Here is a 23857-nt window from a genome sequence, read left to right on the forward strand (position 1 = left end):
GCTCATGGCAATGCCGGATCATTAACCCACTGAGCAAGGGCAGGGACCGAACCCGCAATCTCATGGTTCCTAGTTGGATTCGTTAACCACTGAGCCACGACGGGAACTCCAGTCTCATCATCTTTAAATGAGGCCCATATACTTATGTCTTAGGGTGGCAGTGAGGGCTAAATAAAATACTTATGTGATGATACTGGCACCCAGTAGTGGCTTAGTAAGATTTAGGTCTCCCTTTTACCTTAGAAAATTAAATATGTCATGAGTATTCAAGAGACCTACAATTAATTACTGGTTAGTTGGGAAGCTTTAGAGGTGACTTTAGTTCTTCTGAGAAATAATGAAGAAATTAATTATACATTTAAATTGCTGCCTTATGAGTTTCCATTTCTGAAGGTTCATCTTCCTTTTGTTAAATGCAAGTTAAGAATCACTAACTAAGAGAGGGCATTCTCCATTTTTTAAAAAGTTACAGCCATTTTAAAACAAAGAACCTACACAATCAATCTACCAGCATCATGAAGGTACAAACCTCAAGAACACGACTTATTTCTGAATCAGGATACCTTTGGCTGCAAGTTGCAGAATACCCAACTCAAAAATATCTTAAGCTATGGAGAAAATGTATTATTTTATAACAAGAAGACTAGAAGGATGGATGTTCCAGAGTTGGGTAATTCAGTGGCTCAATGATTTCACAAAGGATCCACAAAGGGTTTTTTCCTTTGTCTCTACTGGAACCTCTTCCAAACGTTGACCTAGACCACAAATGGAAACCTCCTCATGGTGGCAAGATGGTGGCATCAGTTTCAAGCACCCCATCCAGGTATGGCAACATTTAGAAGAGACCATATCTTCCCATGAAATCTTGAAAAGTGAGAAATTTCTTCTAAGAAGTGCTCTTCACATCTCTTTCATCAGATTTACCTCACCTGCACATGTGCAAACCACATGGGGAAAAGAAATGGAACTCCAATGATTGACTTAAACCAATGGTGGCTTACTTCTGAGGTCTGGTACTGGGACTGGTACCAACCTCTTCTGAAACATTGGCAGGGAGCTGAATAAATTTGGGGGAGAAGGGGCAATAAATATCACCTGCTAAAGTATATTAGATTTTGTTATATCCAAGCATTAGAAATTGGAATGAAGAATCCATTTTTGTATATTTGCATCATTAGCAAATGCCCAAAGTTTTTTAGAATGCAGTTTTGATAAGCAATTGGCATGAAACATAATAGGAATGATTTGGTAATCAAGAAATATGAAGTAGATTTAATTAACTTTGAAATGCTTTTAAAAATATTAAATGTTTCTAAGATTCTAAAAAAAATTTCCTGAGTATAATAAGGAGTTTCTCAAAAGTATGTTCATCATTTTTTCATTTGTTTCTTTTTAGTCCTAGCAGGTAAACTCTTTATGTAAGGATTTACTTCCTTTTAACTTTAATTTGCCACTAATCAATTTCTCTATAAAATGATGATGCAATTAAGAATGCATTTAAGAACTAAATATAATCACTCCCATTTCCTAATTTTAATTTGTCTTGTATTTTTTCACCCAAGCATATTAGTGATTATAGGTATTCAAAGCAATAGCAATTTTATTTACTCAGAAATGTCCACAGGAAACTGAGTGTTCTGGAATGCATTTTGGGCAAGTGAAAGAGATCAGTTTCCAGTGTCATCATGTCATCTGTTTCAGTTAGCATCAGACAGGTAGGCTAAGCAATGATGTAACAAATATAACAACCCCCAGTCACAGAAAGGTTTACATTTTGCTCATGCAGCATGCCCATAGAAATTCAATGGAGTATAGAGAACTCTGCTAATGTTAGTAGTGACTCAGGGGCTCAGGCTGATGGAGGAGCCACCATTTCAAATGTGCTGCAGGGAAGGGGGAGTGCAGGAGAATCTTCTTGCCAGCAGTCTCATGTTTTGTTCACGAGCTACACATGTACTTCTGGTCACATTTTATTGGTCAGAACCAATTACCTTGGCACTCCAATCTCTGGGGGCCAAGAAGTACATTCCTACCAGGTGTGGGATGGAGAGCCAGCAAGACTGGTGACTGTATGTATATATATATATTTCTTTTTAGGGCCACACCTATGGCATATGGAGATTCCCAGGCTAGGTGTTGAATTGGAGCTGCAGCAGCAGGCCTACACCACAGCCATAGTAACACGGGATCCCAGCCGCATCTGTGACCAATGATGCAGCTTACAGCTACGCCAGATCCTTAACCGACGGAGTGAGGCCAGGGATCAAACCCATATCCTCATGGACACTATGTTGTGTTCTTAACCTGCTGAGCCACAATAGGAACTCCCATAGTGAGCAGTATTTTTGACAACTGCAAAGATGTGTCAGTGTGTATCACTGCCTTTCTAAGGAAGAGGACGCACCACAAAGCAGCAATCAATCTTCAGTTGTTATAACCAAAATGGATATGCTTCCATTAGGGTGGTGCTTTATCCCCTGGTACTACTACATATACAGCTTCATGAAAGACGACAAAATCTCATCTCATGACTTTGAACTGTGCCATGTTTTTTCCCCTCGTGTTAAGGGTCATGTTTTAGGTAAAATGTTACCTTTTTCGAATCTACTATGTAGCTGCATACTGGCCGGGTGATTTCAAACAAGTAATTCTGGAGTGTATTTCCAGCTGCCCAGTCTATTTTCCTCTTCACTTTCTAATCATGGGTCTTCTGTCCACATTGCTTTCCTTTTGTAGATTGTCAGGTTTTTAATTGCAAACGTTGGGTCATCTCCATTTATTTGGTATGAAGAGTGATTCATTCTGAGCCAGGGGTTGAGCCACAGCCACTGCAGAAGCAACGCCAAGTAGTTATGTTATGACCCACACGGGAAGTCCTGAAGAGTGATTCATTCTAAAAAGAACTTAAAGCCTTTGTTGCTGATGTTGATTGTCACAGGCATCCCTGCATGAGGACAGTGAACAGCAAGCCTGTTTTTTCAGCTTGGTTATTTGGGATACTTAGTCTGCACACTCCAGCCATTTCTCTCCCCTGAACAGTCTAAGTAAGCTCATGGGCAACTTAATAAATCATGCTTCAATGGCAGGAATGGCAATAGAGGAAATGTCTCAAGTGACAGGAAATAAAGGGAGAAGTCCAGTCACTCTTCTCCATTGGTTTTTAATAATAATAATAGTGAGTTAGCTGGTATAGTTCCCATTTTCACATGAGGAAAATTCGGTTAGTCACTGTCTCCAACTGCTATAAAACTTTGAGAATTTAGGTTTGATTTTATTTTATTAACTGCCCAGTTGTTTTTTTTTAATTCCCTAAAGATGTTATCTGTACCTGTAGTTTTTAACTCACTTCCTATTGTGGCGTATTACTGGTTGCGGTATACCTTTAAAATATTCCCAGTACACTGTAAACCTATAAAATCTTTGCACAGCTGTAGATCTAACTCTTGTGCCCTAGCAAGGAGTCAGACAATGTTTGTGAATGAATGAATGCATGTGGTGCTTACACATCCAGCTGAAAGATACTACCTGCCTCAAGTGCACAAATCCAAACCATTTAATCTGATTTGAATTCCAAGGCCAATTTATCATCAGTTTTCTATGAAAGCAGAATTAACAATGTGTTTTTTCTACCTAAGTAGAAGAGAACATTTTAACAATGATTTTTGTGATGAATTATGTTTTTTAAAAAATGCATGATGATTGTAGAAAATTGAGCAAACACGGGAAAATATAAATAAGAAAATAATAAAAACAACTCCAAATTCCACACACAATTTTAAAGGCATGTATATACATGCAATGTTTTGTTTGCTTTAAAAATTTTAAATTATAGTTGATATACAATGTTCTGTAAATTTCTGCTGTAAGCAAAGTGCCCCAGTTATATATATATATATATATATATACATTCTTTTTGTCATGTTATCCTCCATCATGTTCCATCACAAGTGATTGGATATAGTTCCCTGTGCTATACAGCAGGATCTCATTGCTTATCCACTCCAAATGCAATAGTTTGCATCTACCAACCCCAGACTCCCAGTCCATCCCACTCCCTTCCACCCTCTCAAATCTGTTCTCCATGTCCATGGCGACCACAAATCTGTTCTCCATGTCCATGAATTTGTTTCTTTTCTGTAGATAGGTTCATTTGTGACATATTTTAGATTTCTGATATGTGATATCATATGGTATTTGTCTTTCTCTTCCTGACTTACTTAGTATGAGAGTCTCTAGTTTCATCCATGTGCTGCAAATGGCATTCTTTTGTTCTTTTTTATGACTGAATAGTATTCCATTGTGTATATGTACCACATTTTCTTAATCCATTCATCTGTTGATGGACATTTAGGTTGTTTCCGTGTCTTGGCTATTGTGAATAGTGCTGCAATGAACATAGGAGTGCATGTATGTTTTCAAAGGCATGTATACATATACATGCAGTGCTATATATGCTTAGCATGCTATGTATGAAGCATACATAGCATTGCAGTCTGGTTTTTAACTTTATTATATCCTTAAAAATATTTTTTAAAAGCATGCTTGTAGGTGGTTTCATACTGTTTCATCATATGGAGGGAACATAATTTATTATTGGATATTATGTTCTATCCTTTTGAACTGTTATAAATAATGTTGCAATGAACATCTTTCCATATAGATCTTTGTGAGCATGATACTCAATGTATTGTCCATCCCTTGGAGTCCCTTGGTGAGTGACACGCACTTCTACTAACTGACATTTGACACGTGGAGCTAAAGCTGTGCAGCCAAAACTTGTCAAGAAGACAAATAGTGTAGCAGTGGCCGGTCTCATGCTCACAACATAAAATGGATCCAACTATAATTCTGCAGCCATTTGTTTGGTTAGAAGCTAGATGCCTCATTGATTACACGAATGATATGTTCCCCAAAGAATGAAGGTGACCTTAGCGACAGCCAGGCATGTAGAATCCAATTCATCAAGCCTTGGGATATTTGGTGCCCAACACCATCCAGGTTCTCATTACTCACAATGAGAATTTAGGAAGGGACATGGATTCATTTCAGCTTGTGCGTGCTCTTCTGGAAACAACAGAAGAGGTCAGTCTTTAGAACTAAGGAATGTTGATTGTGGGAGTTGCAGGCTTTTGTAGAAAGAGTGAAAAGACTAACAGTTTGGTCTAAAATTTAGTGAGCTTTACTCAAGATGGCCAAAAAGGAAATCTTTGGTTAGGACTGGAAAAATCATAGTCTCAGACTTCTGCTTAGAGGACATCTGAGACATATAGCATGTCTATTTATTAAGTTCTTTAGAGTGGGGTCTCATTTATTTTGTCAATGTCTTGCAGAATGAATGAAAATTAAAATCCACATTAAAAAAAGGACCTGAATTGGTTTCCAGTTACTTTGGCCATAAGCTTGATTGCTTAGCACTCATCTCTAATAGCCTAAGAGGATAAGGCTTTTTACCTTAGATCTAGAATATATTTAATCTTCTAGAACAGCATTGGAGATTCTAGGTCCAAATCCCAGGTGTTTAATGTGTTTATTTTTGTTCTCTGCTTCATGATGACAATTTTATCACTAGCTCTTAACACTTATTGTATTAAATTGCTATATTAATATTAATGTCAGTGTTTGGAGAAATTCAACGGGTAAATGGAATGCAAATTAGCCAACTTTAATGGATTTGTGCACTCAAAAATTCCTTCGAAACAAAGGTAAATAAAGTGGTAAAAACACCAACTAATCACCATTAACAGGGAAGACTGCTACAAGTAAAGGAATAAAATACTTTAAAGCAAGCAAGCATGACTAATTTTAATCAAACAATATGAATGTAATAGCAGATATAAGCCTTTGAATGTAATATGGAGTATAAACAGGAAACATTTTTTTCCCAAATCACAGTGCTGTGAGTTGAGTTGTATCTGCAATAAAAGGTAAATTGAAGTCCAAACCCCTGGTACCTGTGAATGAAACCCTATTTAGGGCTTCGCAGATGTAATCCAGTTATAACATGAGTCATTAGAGTGGCCTAATCCAACAAGACTGCTGTCCTCATAAGATAATGCAGATTTGGGTGGACAGACATGCACAAAAGGAAGGCAATGAAGATGGCCATGAGATGATGGAGGTGAAGACTGGAGTGATGCACCTACCGAGGAATGCCAGTGATTTCTCGTAAACACCAAAAGCAAGAAGAGGCAGGGAAGGGTTCTCTCCTATGGTTTTCAGATGGAACATGTCCCAGCAGACAGATTGCTTTGAGATTTCTAGCCTCCAAAACTGTAAGACAATATGTTTCTACTGTTTTAATCCACCCAGTTTGTGGTACTTTGTATGGTAGCCGTAATAAATTAATAATAATTATAGTCTCTCTATATTCTGCCAAATCCCATTTTTCTCTTGCCTCAATTAAGTCTTGGATAGACCACACAGATTTCTGGTCAGTTACTATTTTTAAAAGTCAGTCCAGTTAAATCTCTAATCTCACATCCAATTTATATCTCATATCCGTCCCTACCTTTAGCATCAGCCGGGCTGGAGGGTCATAGGACTGTGGTAAGGGATGGATGAGGACTGTTCTTGCACATTTCTAGCCCCTCATAGACATGGGGCAGAGGCATGTCTCATTCTAGGACACTTCGGCCCCTGCATCTGCTGGGTCTGGTTCTCTGGTGTTGAAGTGGACTAGGAGAGATGGCAGGAGTTTATAGAACAGTCAGCAAATGGGGTATCTTCTCCAGACTTGTTCTTGCTAAATCTGCTTCTGTGTTATTGGTGGCCCCTGGGTTTCCTTGTGGTGGTGTTTTCTTTACTCCTACTCACAGTGGTCCCCAGAACTTCCGGAGAGAGAGGTAGCTACATCTCCTTTGGTGCTTTCCATAGATTCAAGTCCAAGATGCAGATGGCCTCAGAGCACCTGTCTTTCCTATTCTTTGTGCTCTTCTCTATGGAGCCATGAGAACCACCAAAGTTCTTCACTCCCTGCCTAAGCTGTGGGACTGAGATGGAGAAAGGGCTGCACCCATCTTTTACACAGTAATGCCACACCACTCTCTTCTCACTTTGGTGGGGACCAAGAGCTCAGCACCTTGCCTTCAGCATGCCCTAGGCAGAAAGTATTCTCATGTTCGTGTAAGAGAGAACTCCCCTGGTATGAATCCTTCCAGACCCTTCTCCAGCAATCTGTTCACCACTGGCAGCTCTGAGATTCCACAGCCTCCAGCTAGCAAGTAAGCACTGTATATCCTGGATGTAGGGGCCCCAGCAAATGACTCTTTTAAGGCTTTGGTTGCTTGGCTTCAATGGTTACTTGCAGCATGCTCGTCCTCCACACGAAGGGAGGAAAGGGACCTCTGGGAGGTAATAGGACTCTCACTGTGGGCACTGGCCCCTGTGCTTGCTGGTCCCATGGTTCCCCATCCTCTCCTAGTACTGCTGTATGGCCTGGAAAGTTGTGGGGCTCAGATGTGAGTTGGTAGAGCAGAACCAAGTCAGTCCTGAGCAAAGTTTCTTGACTCAAGAGTGGCCTGCATCACTTTTGTAGTGAAAAGGGAGTGATGTGGCCTGATCGGGGAAAAAAGATGGGTTACTGACTCCAGGGCAAAAAACAATTCCCACTCAATTGCCATTATATTAGGAAAATGTGTTTTCTGTTTCTAGGTTTTTCCCTTCCTCATACTTCTCCTTTGAAACTGTAAGATGTTTTAGATTTTTTGCCACGATCTTATGATTAATGAGATGGAAGAGGAGTGACATTTAATGTACAAGGCTAATGAGGGTGCTGCTGGGTGGCAGTGACTCATAGCCTCCTTCTATTGGGTGGGAATCCCAGTGAGTTTTAGAGGAAGGGAATCTGCTTCCACTCACCTGCTCGGAGACTGGCTGGCTAACAGTTTGAGATCAATTACATTAGTAATGGTTTAGCTGTTGGATGGCTCCATTTTTAGACTAAGTGGTCTCAAAATGAGACACTGCTGATCATTAACAGCAAAACTACTTGGAAAGTTGCTAGAAATACAAATTCCCAGGCTCCACCCCAGAGCTATTGAACCAGAAACGAGGGTGGGTCTCAGGCATCTGTATTAACAAATGTTCCAGGTTATTCCAATGTATACTCATGCTTGAAAACCCACTGTTCCAAAGATATTTCTCTTCCTCAGTTCCAAATGACACATTAGCCTAAGAGAGGGGTGTTTACTTGGTATGGGCTAATATAAAACATACGACTTAGCTTAAAAATTATTCCCTTAAAATTCTTTGGTGACTTTCTATCCATCAAACAGTGTAGCTTAAAAGGTTTATGATGCACTTTAGATGAAGCAAAGTTTCCTAAGAAGGAGAAAACTCCAGAAGTTGATTAACTACTTTAAGGAAAGCAATTTCCACTTGAATCCAGTCATCCTTACTTGATGCTTATTAACTGTGGCATATTTCCTTGTGGTAAGATGAGGTTTAAGGAAGGGACTCACCTCTCCCTATGTTGTTTTCTCCATAGCAATTATTACCATCAAACATTCTATATAGCTTTTATGCTTATTTTATATTTTGTATGTCTTCCTCCACATGAATGGGAGCTTCCTGAGGGCAAAGGATTTCGTGTGTTTTACTCAGCACTTTAAACAGTACTGGGGTACATAGTAGACATTCACAATTTTTTGTCGAATTAATGCATGAAGTTTCAGTTTCAAGAATGTATTTGATAAGCAGTTCGAGACTTCTATGTTTATTGATTCATTGAAGAAAATTAAGGTTTTTGTACTTCATAAGGTCATTAGAAGTGCCATCATTTTAGTGCCACATGAACAGAATAATTTACTAGACTGATGTGAAAGTTATTACCTAGGGGTGTGGACTAGAATTGGATAGAGGAGAAGACACAAGAGGCAGGGAGAATAATTACATGAAACTAACACAAAAGAATTTATGTTAGTAACTCCTGGATGTGGCAGTCTGCTGTTTATACAAGAGCATCTCTGTAGGGATTATTTTTGGACAGTAAATCTGTTTATCAAGATTTCAGTTAGACCTACATCTCCCAGGATAAAGTATTTCCATTTTCCTGAGGGCACATCTTATGGCTCCTACTTCACAGATGTTCATGGTTCTTGTGGTCGTTGATGATCCCATTTTGACGCAGTAGTGTTGGTATCCACCCTTCAAACACTGGAAGGGCAGTAGGCAGATGCACTTGGAGGTGGTGGCTGCAATGAAAGAGATAGCACGACTCACCACAGTTCTTTAGGGTTTGATTGTACCTAACTTGTCCCCAGAACAGTGAGCTCTTTGGTGGCAATGAATGAGAATGCTGGAACAAAGGCAATGACCCCAAGGACCCAACTGTGGTTGAATGGAGTGATCTGGATGTAAGAGAGGAGAATGCACTGCTCTCCCAGTAAGATGCAGGAGCTGGGCTGCCCTGACAGCCCCCTCACTCACTGTCCACATCCAAACAGTTGCTACATTCTCTCAATCCATTGCCACAATATCTTCAGTCTGTCCTTCCTTGACACCACCTGAGAACACTTAAATAAGTTTTCATTTATTTAGCATGCACTAAGAAACCACATAATACGACAAGAGCTTTACATATTTTATTTCCCTTAATCCTCACAACAAACGTATGAACACTGATATTCTACTGATGTGGAAACTCGGCTCAGAGATGTCAAGTGGTTTTCCCATGGTCTCAAAATTAGTAAGTGGTAGAGGCATGTTTTACATCATAAGTGACTCGCAGGCTTGGGCTCTTATAACTCAGTGCCACATTTGTTTGTTTATTTCCAGAATATTCCCGAGTTATGACTGGCAGTCTGGATATTTAATAAGCAGTTAATTTGAGTGGTTCTTTTATGAGTCCTGGTTTCAAAACCACTCAATCATTTCATAGTTCCTATAAATCTTGTGTTCATTAAAGAGTTTTAAAATGATTATTTAGGGGTAAAGTAACCAAAGTTAAGTATATTAAATCAATTTTGAGTAAAGGGACATAGGCTTACTTATATAAATGCATGTTTTAGTCCAAGGTCCTCCATAGTTAGATCTCAACATCCCCTCTCAACATTATCGTCTCTACTTTTTCCATCCAGAGAGTGACTCCCTCTCTATTTCCCAATCAAGATTCCAAGGGTCCTCCAGTTTTTGTCCTTTGCCCATGTCATCCCCTTCTTTTGCAGGATGATGTGTTCTTTCCCCTGCATGTCTAGTGTATACAAGTCTTGCTTCCTTCATGAAGCATTTCATACCCACGTACCCCCACACCAATGCTTTTTTTTTTTAACCAAACTTTAATGGTGCAAATTTGTCAGTACTACATCTGACATTTTTATTGTTTCTTGTTAGCTTTTCATGTCTTTCCCTCAAGACAGTTATAAGTGCTTTGCTGGAGAGCAGTAACTATGACTCATCCATCTGTTTGTCCCATTCAACTCTTAACAAGGTGCTCAATGAATTCTGCTCCCTCAGTTGGTTTCAATTCTGATTTGGGGTGCAGGTATCAGTATTCAAAAAGAGATGTATTTGATGGATCTGGGATATTGATGTTGCCAAAATAGACAAGTCAGCTTGAGAATCAAGCTCTGGCTTCTTTTTCACAGATACCAGCTCTTTCTCATGTGTCTTAACTGATGGGAGCAAATAGGGAAAGGAAATGGGGAGAGACTCATAAGCACATAAGCTTCCTGTCCTTGGTAGGAAGCATTTCACAAAAAAAGCATGAGTTTCCCTTTGACATCTTTTGTCAACCAGCCAGAGAAGATTCTAGTTGGGAAAGTCTTCATTATTGGAAACTATAGGGTTTGGTGAAGGACAGGTAACGTAACTTCTCTGTTCCACCTCTAGAGAAGATGTCAGGTTTCCAGGCTTGTGGAAAGGCCATTGTCACCACATTATCAGTATGGCTATGGTGTAGATGCTCTTAGCAAGAGCAATGTTCATACTATCGGCACAACAAGGCCCTTCCCATCACTTCCACTAATGCATCCCCCCCACACTCCCCTACACTTGGTTCTCAGGCTTCCACCCTTATGAAACCCTTCCAGGCCAGAAGACTTTTCTCTCTCCTACAACCATGAGCAATTTGAGGGTACAAAGTTCCTTTATCATCGCACCCCTCACCTCACTTTGTACATTGACCTCAGCATACTGGATACTAAATGGGGCTTATCGAATAAATCCCCTCCTCTCGGTCGATGGTGGATATTTTTGAAGTTGACACAACATTTAATAGTCATAAACATAAACTCTTTTAGAAGCATATTGCATTCTAACTTGAAAAGTGAACTTCTTGTTACTTGGGAATTCCATTTTAAACTTTTTCTCATTTCATTTTAGATGGGGGAGGGGGGGAAGCAGCAAAGTACACAACGTAATCAAGAACACAATTTAATCAAGGTGACATTCAATTCAACTCAAAATTAATAATATCCCAATGTGCCCTGAGTGGATTGGGTATAAAACACATTTTTAGTTTTCTCTCTTTATAAATGCTGTGGTTTATACATCAATGCTATTCTGTAGTGCTACACAAACAGAAATCTCTGTGACAATGATTTTTGCTTAAGCTGCTGGCACAGGCAGATCATATCTTTAGGGGGAAAATGCTCTCAGTTTTTTGATTGTGTGTAGGATCAAAGGATATTTTAAACGACTTAAATATCTTATTAAGAAATGTTCATGTTTTAGTTTGAATACTCCAAGATATTCTGCTGACTTGAGCAATGTTGCTTAGGTATTTAAACTTTTTATGTTCCTTTTCTCAGACAAATTTAGATTCATGGAGACTGTAGGATTTAGATTCATGTACAGCATAGGACTAACAGTAAAAGTAGATTTTGATGAAATCATAAGCCATGGATTATTTGTTATTCAGATTTGAAAGGAATAATTTGTGGGAAAGGTAAAAGAAAAGAAAAGGGCAATCCTTTGCAATAGAAGAGTGCCCTAAAGGCACTTTCTCCATGATAAATAAGGAAGAATAGAAGCTAACACTGGACACATCCCCAAATACCTGAGCTGCCTAGTGTGGTCTAGACAGGAGCCATTTATCCTCCCTGCTGTCCAAACCCCTATTATTCTCTGTATATATTTTTGACAGCAATGTTCTTAACATTATAATTTTTAGAGAAAAAGTCATATTGTCAATATGCAGTTTAAATAAATGCATAGTTTTATAGTACTTTTATCTCTTTTGTATCACAAATTATTCTCTCTGAGAGAGATGTCAGTTGGTCAATGGAGTTGGTCTTGCAGTGAAAAAATGAATAGTAAAATTTACCTACATGATGACTTAATAATAATCAGAGTTGGGCAATGCATGTATCTGGCCTGGTTTGCTGTCTCATGTGAAATTGTCTTATTGGGATATGGCTTGAAGGTCAGGAGCCCCAGACATTGACCTGCTGAATCGCCACCATCAGATAGCCTGCTGATTGTGCCACCATGATGACCCTCTGTAAGGGATTCAATCCCACCAACTGTCAAGGCAGCTGGGTCTTTCTTCTTTCCTTCCCTCCCTCCTTCTTTCTTTCTTTCTTTCTTTCTTTCTTTCTTTCTTTCTTTCTTTCTTTCTTTCTTTCTTTCTTTCTTTCTTTCTTTCTTTCTTTCTTTCTTTCCTTCCTTCCTTCCTTCCTTCCTTCCTTCCTTCCTTCCTTCCTTCCTCTTTCTATCTTGAAATATAGTTGATTTAGAATGTTGTGCTTATTTTCTGTACAGCTAATATATATATGACCCAGTTATTTATACACACACACACACACACACACACGCACACATGCACACACACACACACATGTTCTTAGGGAGCTGGATTTTGATAATCAGCTTTAAGTGGATCAGAAAGAACCTGGGTTTAAGTTACAACTCGAAGAATATTAAGCTGAAAAGTGAGAAGCCAAGGGTAATAATAAAGTTTTTGTCTTTGTTTCTGCAAAAGTAAGGTGTTTCAACAAAAGTTAGATGTTAACAATGTAATAAGTTTCCATTGCTTACTTTATGTCTCAATTTAAGTTGATTTTTTTTGATGTGTCACAAGGGAAATCTAGCTGCCTATTTGAGTTCTGTTAAAGCCTAATCTTCAACCCCTATTTATGTATTATATGAAGCTTAGTTGAACTATTTCAGGTTCCAATTTCATCTTAGAGTGAATGCACTGCTGTGAAATTTCTGCTTTTAAGCAATTCACAAATGAAGTGCCAATAGGCAATACATTTACAGAAAATGGAAATGTAATGCCACCTCTTAAGCATCAAATAGGCAGAGATATAAAGGGGTAATAGCTTGGTGAGGGTGTGGAAGGTAGTCTGTATCACACGTTGTAAATATGAATATGATGTGATAAAATGTTTCTGGAAAGCAAGTTGATACATTGTACCAACAAAGACTTTATATTTTACAATAAAATTTACCTAGAAATTTCATCTTCTAAGGTACAGTCTAAGGAAATAATATACGATTATAGATTTATCTGTGATAGATTTTTCTACTACAACACTGTTTTTAACAGCAAAATCTTGGGAAAAAAATCTAAATGCCTAACTGAAGATTGATTTAAAAAAAATCACAGAATGTCCATATAGGCTTTTGCAGATATTGAAAATTACATGAAAGAAAAATATATGATGACATGGAAATAGTTTCATGGTATATTAAATGTAAAAGAACAATTTATAAAATAAAATGTAGCTCATGATCTTATTTTTTTTTCTTTTTAGGGCTGCACCCACGGCATATGGAGGTTCCCAGGCTAGGGGTCTAATCGTAACTACAGCTACTGGCCTGCACCACAGCCACAGAAACACCGGATCCTTAACCCACTGAGCAAGGCCGGGGATGGATCCTGCAATCTCATGGTTCTTGTATTCGTTTTTTTTTTTTTTTTTTTTTTTTTTTTTTTTTTTTTTTTTTTTTTTTTTTTTGGCCGCTCCCGGCATATGAGTCCAGCTGGGTGAATCGGACTTAGCCCCCCCCCAGCCACCCCATCCGACCCTGCACCACACCACAGCCACCACGCCGGATCTTAACCCACTGAGCAAGGCGGACGACCCGCAACCTCATGGTTCCTAGTCGGATTCGTTAACCACTGCGCCATGACGGGAACTCCCTGTTTTTTTTTTTTTTTTTTTTTTTTTTAATGTGTAACATAATCCATGCCACTCCTGGGGTGTGAGAGGCCCCAGGGAAAATTTTTTATGGGATGGGTTTTTATACAAGAGATTAAAGTCACTCTGAATTAGTGTCAGCACCATATTAGCAGTCTGATCTCAAGCAATTTTAAGAAATACTACCCTGCTAGCTGGTGGCTCACTAGACTGCTCTCTGGGAATGAGGGGCTAACTCTGAGCCAAGGATGACTCCAGAGGTGAAGTCCCAGAGCTCCTTGGAGCATCTGGTTGACCCCCTGCAGGGTGGGGGAGAGAAGTAGTAGAATGTGGGAGAATGAATGTTCCACGAGGGAGAAGCCATGCCTGGTCCCATGAGGGATCCTGTCTGGGCTCAAGGCATCTTGCCTGTATTAACACTGCCAGCCTTGGCTGATCCCAGCCCCTGCAAGAGGACTTCATAATATTTGAGGCAATTGTTTCTGATACATGTTTTGTTTATCCATGATAAAACCCAGTCCTATATTTAGAGAAATATAAGATAGATGGATAGATACAGATATGTAGATATATAAAATATACATATATTCCTTTTCAGATTCTTTTCCATTTTAGGTTATCACAAGATACTGAATATAGTTCCCTGTGCCACACAATAGGTCCTTGTTATTTAAATATTTTATATATAGTAGTGTGTAGCTGTTAATTCCAAACTCTTAATTTATCTCTTTTCTCCTAAAGTAGTTATTTCTAGTTGCAGGTGGGTTCTATTTTTGCCTTATATTTAAATCATTTCATAAATTTTTTTTTACAATGAAAAGGAAGTATTTTGAGGAAGGAAAGGTTATTTTTGAGAAAGAGGGTATAAATGCAAGTGGGATAAACTAGCTGAGGTAAAGGTTAAGTGGGAACATTTCTAGTATGGGTTACCCCTGGAACTTACCTGAACATTTTTCCCAGCTGTAGCAGGTATCATAGCCACAGGATTCATTCTTTGTGCTACTGGATGAAAGTTTTATCCTTTCAAGACCCCATTCCAACTGTGGACCATCTTGGCACGAACCAATATGTAGAAATTGGAGTTGCTGATTATTTAAACATTTCTCAGCCAAAAACTTACAAGCGGATGAAGTAAAGTAATGATTGGAGTCTGTATCAAGCACACAGAGATCTTCTGAATGATGGCTGTCCAAGAGAAAAAGCAAGAATTTATATATGAAGTCTAGAAAAGAAGAGATGGCATGTAATCACTCATTTGTTAATTTGCCATCCAGTTATCTCCTCCCTGTTTCCCCTCTGCCCCTGTATCCAAATTCTCTGCTTTCAGTCTTTCACTTCATTTTGCATGCTCTGGGATTCATCTTTCTAAAATTTCACTTTAAGCTTGGGACTACTCCTTATTATCCTCAAATTAAAGTCTGAATTCTTAAATGCTGATGATCAAAATCTTCCATATTTTGAATCTAATCAACTATCCTTTCTAGAATCACTTCCCCATCCTCCTTAATTCCTCTTTATCGTCTAAACTGACAAGATTATTCTTCCTTTGCTATGACCTGCTCAATGAGTGGTACATCATCTCTCCTCTCTGCCTATCTGTGGCTACATCAATTTCCAGTTACATTTTGAAGCTAATTCTGATCAACCTAGCATATGGCAGTCTGTATCTCCTCTGAATTCTTTCTAACACTCATTAGTTGCAATACCAGAGTCTAATATATACTTAAATAGCTTTGCAAGTGTGTTTGTTTTGTGATTCTGAGCATGAGATTTTAAGTCACTCTCTGGGTAATTTGTTAAGTCCAAGTAAATGGATGGGTTCTGCTAACAAGAGGCTAGTCATAGTCCTTCTAGTGCTGAGAGGACAAGAACTCCTTGATTACTCCAAATTTGAGTTTCCTGTCTGATGTCAACTTTTGAGTTATCCGTCAGTGCACCAGCCTGTAAAACTGTTTCCAGGAACTGAAGCCCATAGCCGAGAACAAAAGGCCACTTTCTAAGTTCAGAGAATTCAAGCTGTGGGGCCAGCCACTCTCACAAACACCTTCAGTGCTCTATAAAGAACTCAGGGCTATAGAAAAGGGATAGAGAGGTAGGACTGAGCTGAAATTCAAGCAGTTTCAGAAGACAGTCTGTATTCTCATGGTTTGGTATTGAAGAGATAAGAAAAGAAGTTTCTTCCAAGTTAAATGGACAACGTGAATGTGGTAAGCACTCCTTAGAAGACCATCTGCTGGGTGACAGGGCTTCAGCTGCAAGAAGTTCATACCAGGTGGCCCACTTGTGCCGAATACTGAGGAGGGTAGAGAGAGTCACCTTTGGGATGAATTATGTGGATGGAATTTTATGGGAAAAGACCCTGTCGTGGTCTCATGTAATAAACAAACAAATAAATGGATCCCTATAAGTGTTCTTTCACCTGTAGGTCAGAGGAATATGAGAGCTAATCAGTGTGAAGAGTAAAGTATCACAACCGGGCACAACTTTCATTCATTCCCTTCCTCAGTAATTTAACTCTAATTTTATTCAAAGACGCTTTTGCATCCAGCCAAAGGATTGCATTTCCTAGACTCCCTTGCAGACCCTGTGGCCATGTGAATAAGATAAGAGTAATGAGATGGAGCAGGGATGAATCCCAAGACTGCCCCCCACCCCACCCCCTGCTTAAAAAGAGAGAATGTAGAGTTCCCACTGTGGCACACTGGGTTAAGGACCTGGTGTTGCCATGGTGTAGGTTTCAGCTGAAACTCAGATTTGATTCCTGGCTTGGGAACTTCCATATGCCTCAAGCGTGGCAGAGAGAGAGAGAGGGAAAAAGTGTCCATTATTTTTGTCTTCCTTCCTTTGTATTCCAGCAGAGAAATCTTGGACCATGAAAGAACTTTAAGAATGTCAGAAAAGGCAACTTTACCTCACTAAAAATAAATAATCAGCTATACTTCAATGAAAAATAAAGTATGAATATTAGATTAAAAAAAAAAAAAAGAATGGCAGTACAGAGAGAAGGAAAGAGCCCCAGTCCTACCAGAAATGAAACATCATACCATGCCTAGACTGCCTCCCCCTGCATTTATTTTGTGAGATAGAGACACAAAATTTTACCTTAAGGTGCTGCTATTTTTGGATTAAATTCCCCTGAAATAGCCCTTAGATAATAAGCAGCCTCGACACTCCTGGGTTTATTCATATGAAAAGAGGCAGTTATAGCAGCAGAGTCATAGAAATCACATGAGGATATGTCATTTTTCTTTTCTTTTCTTTTTTCTTTTTGTCTTTTTGCCTTTTCTTGAGCCGCTCCCCGAGGCATATGGAGGTGCCCAGGCTAGGGGTCCAATCAGAGCTGTAGCTGCCGGCCTATACCAGAGCCACAGCAACGCGGGATCCAGCCACGTCTGTGACCTATACCACAGCTCATGGCAATGCTGGATCCTTAACCCACTGAGCACGGCCAGGGATCAAACCTGCAACCTCAGGGTTCTTAGTCAGATTCGTTAACCACTGAGCCACGACAGGAACTCCCATTTTTCTTCATGCTTTCTGCCCCTTGTGTGGAAGAATAAACTGACAAACAGATGTGTGTGTGTGTGTGTGTGTGTGTGTGTGTGTGTGTGTGTGTGTCTGTGGAAGTCCATCATCACACCACTTTCTCTAGTCCAATCTTTTGGATCATAATCTTGCCCTACACTTAGGGGGAAGGAGAAGGTTTTGAAATCATTGAACCTGAAGTTTTAAACTGGACAAGAATGGGTCTTTGTCAGCAGAATGAGACCTTTTTAGTAGCCGAAGTCATGCAAACTTAAGGAACAAAGGCAGAGAGATAATTAAGAGTGTTTGCCACCCAGTGGGGAAGGAGGAATTCAGCAGAACACGGGGGGTATCAGTTATGTGAAGAATTAATACGTTTTATGTTTATGCTTCAAGAAGCTCAGCTCCTCCATTAAGCTGGTTATAATAGACTAGTTATTCCAGTTTCTCAACACAGTCCTTAGAGTATTTCTTACCTGCAGTCTTCTTCTGGAGACAGGCAAACACATTCAGATCCCAACTGTTTTTGTCCTGGTTGACAATGGCCCTTTAAGCGTGTCAGAAAATCTGAAACAAAAGGAATCAGAGAAAAGAACAACGTGCAGCATGGATTTCAAGGGATAAGTCTGAATTTAGGAGAAAAGGCAGCAGTGAAAGGTTCTCATTTATCTCCTGGAGTGAGAGCATTCATTTTGGCTTTTCCAAGTATATCATCATGATATAGTCCATCTGAAAAGCCCTCCCTAACTCTCGTGAGGAGCTGTCATTTTCCAACCTAAAACTGTTGTTAAGTTCAAAGAACTAAAGAAAATGGAATTAGTGAGATTTGTGTTCATTTGTTTTTCAAATACTTATTGAATGACTATGATTTTCCAGCAAGGCGATAGATTCTGGGGAGAGTAGATTGAGCAAAATTTGACTCAGATCCTGTGCTCACATAGCTTCTAGTCTTGTGGGGCAGACAGACATTAACCAAACACACATACTAGTACAAATAGAACTGCTGCTGCTCTTAAAGAGAAAGCATATAATCGAGAAAATTGATGTAGCTAGGAAGGTTACAAGCAGTAAAATGGGGAAAGGAAATGTGTTTGAAGCAAAAGAAACATCAGTTATGAAAGTGCTCAAAAGAGAGATAACATATGACTTTCTTGGAACTGAAAGAAAGCCAGGGTGGTTGAAGTACAGGGAAACAAGGACATGGAATACGATACGCCAGAGGGGTGGCTGCATGGCAGACTGTGCAGAGTCACACAGGGCTTTTGAAGGATCTTTGTCTTATTTCATAAGCAGTGGAAAGTCTTTGATAGGTTTTATGCAGGGGAGTGGTGTGACAAAATCAGATCTGGATTTGGAAAAGAAATGAATTCTGACTTCTGTGTGGAGAATGGATTTAGAGAGTCATGGTAGCCAAGGGAGTAGATAATTTATGAGGTTATTACAGTAGTTGGGGTGAAAGAAGATAGTGATTTGGACATAAGTATCTGCCGGCAGTGGAAACAGAGAAAAGTGGGATAAACATGAGACATTTTGAGCAGGTAAAGTGGAGGATATTGCATATTGTGGATACATCATGAGCCCTTTCAAGCATAATTCTTAAGTTTCTGGTTTTTATAAGAGAATAGATATTGGTCCCTTAACTGAAATAGAAAATATTAGAAGACATTAGTTAGTTGCAGGGAAGCAAGTGTGATGACTCAAGGGTCCCTCTCTGCATATGTTGAGTTTACGGTCTCTTGAAGACATCTAGGCAAAATAGATATATGGGGATATGGATATTCAGGGCTAAAGCTCAGTGGAAGAGTCTGTGGTAAAGATTTAAATTTGTATGCAGGTGAGATTCCCCAGCAGGAGAAGGTAGCATGAGGCGGGGGACAGATTTGAGCCTTGAGGAACTCCAACGCTTAAAGTCCACGCAAAGGCAGGCGGCTGCCAAAAATAGAAGGCAACAGCCAGAGAGGTAGAAGCGAAGCAAGACAACGGTGTGTCTCAGAAGCCAGGGAAAGAACACATGTGTGAAATAAGGTCAATACTGTTGAATGTTGCTCAGAGGTCAACGCAGATGAGGACCAAAATGTTGTCCATTATGTTTAGCAATACTGACGTCTGTGACAACAACCGTGAGCATGGATTGGGAGGATAATGGCTTGAAAGACATATTTTCTTACAAGAAGAATCAATGGAGAAATGGAACTCCTACATGTAGCTATTTATCCCTGTATAATATTCTAGGTACCAGAATTGTATGGGAAAAAAAAAAAAAAAAAAACAAAAAACGAAAAAAAAAAGAAGACCGTAGCAGTCCCCCTTTTGCCTGAATCTAAAGATAGTGGGGGGGGGGGGAATGACATTAATCAAATAATCAGAATGATGGGTTTATAATTAAAGGCTGAGATAGATATTTTGAAGAATCACAGTTCCAGGAGACCAGTTCACCAAAAAACCCCAACTGAGAAACCTAAGGAAAGATCTGTAAGAAAATGATGCTTGAGCTAAGATAAACAATTGAATACTGCACAGGTGAGGAAGGGAGATTAATGTAGAAGAACATGTAGGGAGTCTGTGTGGCGCAGTGTTAACGATCGACTAGAACATGAGGTTGTGGTTCGGTTGCTTGCTCAGGGTTACGATCGGCGTGCGGAGTGTGGGTAGGAGACGGCTCGGATGAGGTGGGGGGGGGGGTAAGCTCGATCAATAGCTGGAATCATATGCCTAGTGAAGAAAAAAAAAAAAAAAAAAAAAAAAAAAAAAAAAAAAAAAAAAGAAGAACATGTAGGCATGTTATACAGAAGGGAAATCTTGGTTATCTCTGCTCATGTTGAGGCTCATCCAGAGAAGCTTTAGACTGGTTGAATTCCACCTGGAGCTGACAGCCTGATCCTACTGGATGAAGCAAACTTCCTGGATTGGATCTGACTAAGCAGGCACCCGTGGAACGACAGTGGCCCCTGTAAGCAAGTAATTGTCAAAGGAAGGCAGTAGGAAGATATATTAGGCAGGAGGTTTGGTAGGGTAGGAGGTTTATGTTAGAAGCAAAAATAAAGATTTTAAAAATTAGGGGAGGTCCTGTCATGGCTCAGCGGAAAAGAATCTGACTAGCATCTGTGAGGACGAAGGTTGGATCCCCTGGTCTTACTCAGTGGGTTAAAGATCTGGCATTGCCTCAAGCTGTGGTGTAGGTGGCAGATGCAGCTCGGATCTGGGGTTGCTACAGCTATGGCGCAGGCCAGCAGCTACAGCTCTGATTCAACCCCTAGCCCAGGAATCTCCATGTGCCATAGGTATGACCCAAAAAAGATAAAAAACAAAACAAAACAAAAAACCCAAAACCAATTAGGAGTTCGTGGTAGCTCAGTGAGTTAAGGATCCAGCCTTGTCTCTGCTGTGGCTTGGGTTCAATTCCTGGCCTGGGAACCTCTGCATGCCATGGGCATGTCTAAAAAAATTTGGTAGAATTTCTTCGCTGCTATGCATTTCCACTTCCTACTATTATCCTCTGTTAGGACCCTTGTTCTGTCTGGCAAAATTGGCTCAGAACTTTCATGAATATGGAGAGCTATAGCTGCTGGTAAGGTCTGATACTAAGATTTCCATTGACATGGGCTGTTTTTCTTTGGTTTCTTGTGTAGCTATGCCTCTTTGGCCTTTGTAAATAAATCCACACTTAGGTCATAGAGGGACCCTAAGCTGTATGTTATTTCCAAAGAGCATCAACTTTTAAGCACACAGAGCATTGCTCTGTCACCACCGATTTGAAATTGTCAATGATCATGTGTGAGGATTCTGCTCCCTCACTAAGTGTCCAGCAGAAGCCCAAATGCCCTCAGCTGCCCACGCTGCCTGCCCTGCACAGTTTCTGAGGAACCTGGAAACATGCTGAGGGTGAGGGGATCTTCTGGAAGTGCTGAATTCTTAGCAGAGGGGAAAAAAGTAACTGAGAGGATATGCAGCATCTTATCTCTTCAGGAAGCAAAATTCTTTTTCATATTGAAGAATTAAAAGTCTTCTCTTTTTTTTTGGTCTTTTTAGGGCCGCACCTGCGGCATTTGGAGGTTCCCAGGCTAGGGTCCAATCGGAGCTGTAGCTGGCGACCTATACCACAGCCTCAGCAACACCAGATCCGAGCCACATCTGCGACCTACACCACAGCTCACGGAAACACCAGATCCTTAACCCACTGAGCAAGGCCAGGGATCGAACCCACACCTCATGGTTTCTAGTCAGATTCGTTTCTGCTGTGCCATGATGGGAACTCCAAAATTAAAAGTCTTTTCTTGGCCAACCACGATCTCAGCATTTTTTTATCACACAGCTCCCCCCATACTGAGAGGAAAGAGTATTCAGATTCATAGATGATTTTCTTTCTTTTCATTGATCTTCCTGCCAGCGTTGTCAGAGAGAAACTAAGAGATGGGTTATTTTTTGCCATTATCTAGATGTAGAACATTTCATTATCTCCCAGTTTGGCTTATAATTTTAATTTCTTTTTCAAACACAAAGGTGTGAGTGTGTGCATGTATGCGGGTGTGTGATGTAGCTGTTATTTTTTTCTCTTCTTTTTTTATGGCTGTACCATATGGAAATTCTGGGCTAGGGGTCAAATTGGAGCTGCAGCTATGGCCTTATACCACAACCACAGCAACACTAGATCTGAGCCACATCTGCAACCTATGCCTCAGTTTATGGCAATGCCAGTCCTTAACTCACTGAGTGAGGTCAGGGATTAAGCCCACATCCTCACAGAGACAATATCGGTCCTTTAGCCCACTGAGCCACATTGAGAACTCCGACATGCGCTGTTATTTGTACAAAGAAGAGGTTGCTACCTAAGATGCCCAGACGATCTTAACTTTCTAAAAGCCTGTGGTTCCCAGCTATATCTATCCCTCTGACATATATGATCAGGAGTCAAATGAAACCAAGCCACAGCACTAAACTGAAGTTACCACAAATTGCCATGAAAGCTCTTTATCAATAATTTTAAGGTTATATATTGGGGGGAGTTCCCACTGTGGCACAGTGGGTTAAAGGATCCAGTGTTGCCACAGATGTGGTGTAGGTCGCAGATGCAGCTTGGATTCAATCCCTGGCCCAGAACTCCATATGCTATGGGTGCGCCATTAAAATTTTTTTAAAAAGTTACATAATAGGTTAAGTTTTCCCTTTTCTTTCACACATTAAAAAGTCCAGAGAGAATAAAGACGCAAGATGGCAGAGAACTTGAAAAATTAGCAGAGCTGCTGCAAGATTCTTATTTACTCAGAAGTTAGCTTCTCTGTGCCTTTGGTTTTTTTTTCATAGACTAAATAGGCCCAATCATATCTGAGCTCAGGTAGATCCTCAAAGAGTCTCTGATTAAAAATGAGACATTATGGGAGTTCCTGTTGTGGCACAGTGGGGGAATGAATCCGACTACTATCCATGAGGATGCAGGTTCAATCCCTGGCTTTGCTCAGTGGGTTAAGGATCTGATGTTGCTGTGACTGTTGTGTAGGCCGGCAGCTGCAGCTCCAATTTGACCCCTAGCCTGGGACCTCCATAGGCTGCGAGTGTAGCCCTAAAAAGCGAAAAAAAAAAATTAAAATGTTGATTTTCAATGTTGTATTAGTTTAAGGTGTACGGTAAAGTGATTTGTATATATATCTATATTTTTTCCAAGATATTGAGTTATTACGAGATATTGAATAGCATTCCTTATGATATACAGTAGGTCCTTGTTAGTTATCTATTTTATACATATAGTGTGTATAGGTTAATCCCAATTTCCTAATTTATCTTTCTCTCCCCTATAGTTCCCTTTGGTAAAACAATGTTTGTTTCTATGTCTATGGGTCTACTTCTATTTTGTAAATAAGTCCATTGTATCCATTCTTTTAGATTCCACATATAAAATATCCTATGATATTCGTCTTTCTCTGTCTTACTTCACTTAGTATGATAATCTCTAGGTCCATCCATGTTGCTGCAAATGACATTATTTCATTCTTTTTTTATGGCTAATATTCCATTGTGTGTATATATACTCCTTCTTCTTCTCCTTTTCCTCCTCTTCCTCCCCTCCCTCCCCTCCTCCTCCTCCTTCTTTTTCTTTTTTGGCTACCCTGTAGCATGTGGATTCCTGGGTCAGGGATCAGATCCAAGCTGCCATTGAGACCTGCCTCCTTTAACCCACTGTGCCTAGCTGGGGATTGAACCTATGTCCTGGTGCTGCAGAGTTGCCACAGATCTTGTTGTGCCACAGCCAGAAC

The 23857-nt window shown here is 39.9% G+C and overlaps 1 protein-coding gene across 1 annotated transcript in view; it reads right to left on the reverse strand.

Annotated features, from left to right (window-relative positions):
* Nucleotides 8667-23857, reverse strand: part of C6 (complement component 6) — a 65873-nt gene continuing 50682 nt past the window's right edge. The window contains 3 exon segments of the mRNA NM_001097449.1: nucleotides 8667-9191; nucleotides 15028-15269; nucleotides 18086-18176. Coding sequence (NP_001090918.1) covers nucleotides 9007-9191; nucleotides 15028-15269; nucleotides 18086-18176 — 518 coding nt within the window. The 3' untranslated portion in view covers nucleotides 8667-9006.

Source organism: Sus scrofa, chromosome 16, assembly GCF_000003025.6.
Source record: "Sus scrofa isolate TJ Tabasco breed Duroc chromosome 16, Sscrofa11.1, whole genome shotgun sequence".
Lineage (NCBI taxonomy): Eukaryota > Metazoa > Chordata > Mammalia > Artiodactyla > Suidae > Sus > Sus scrofa.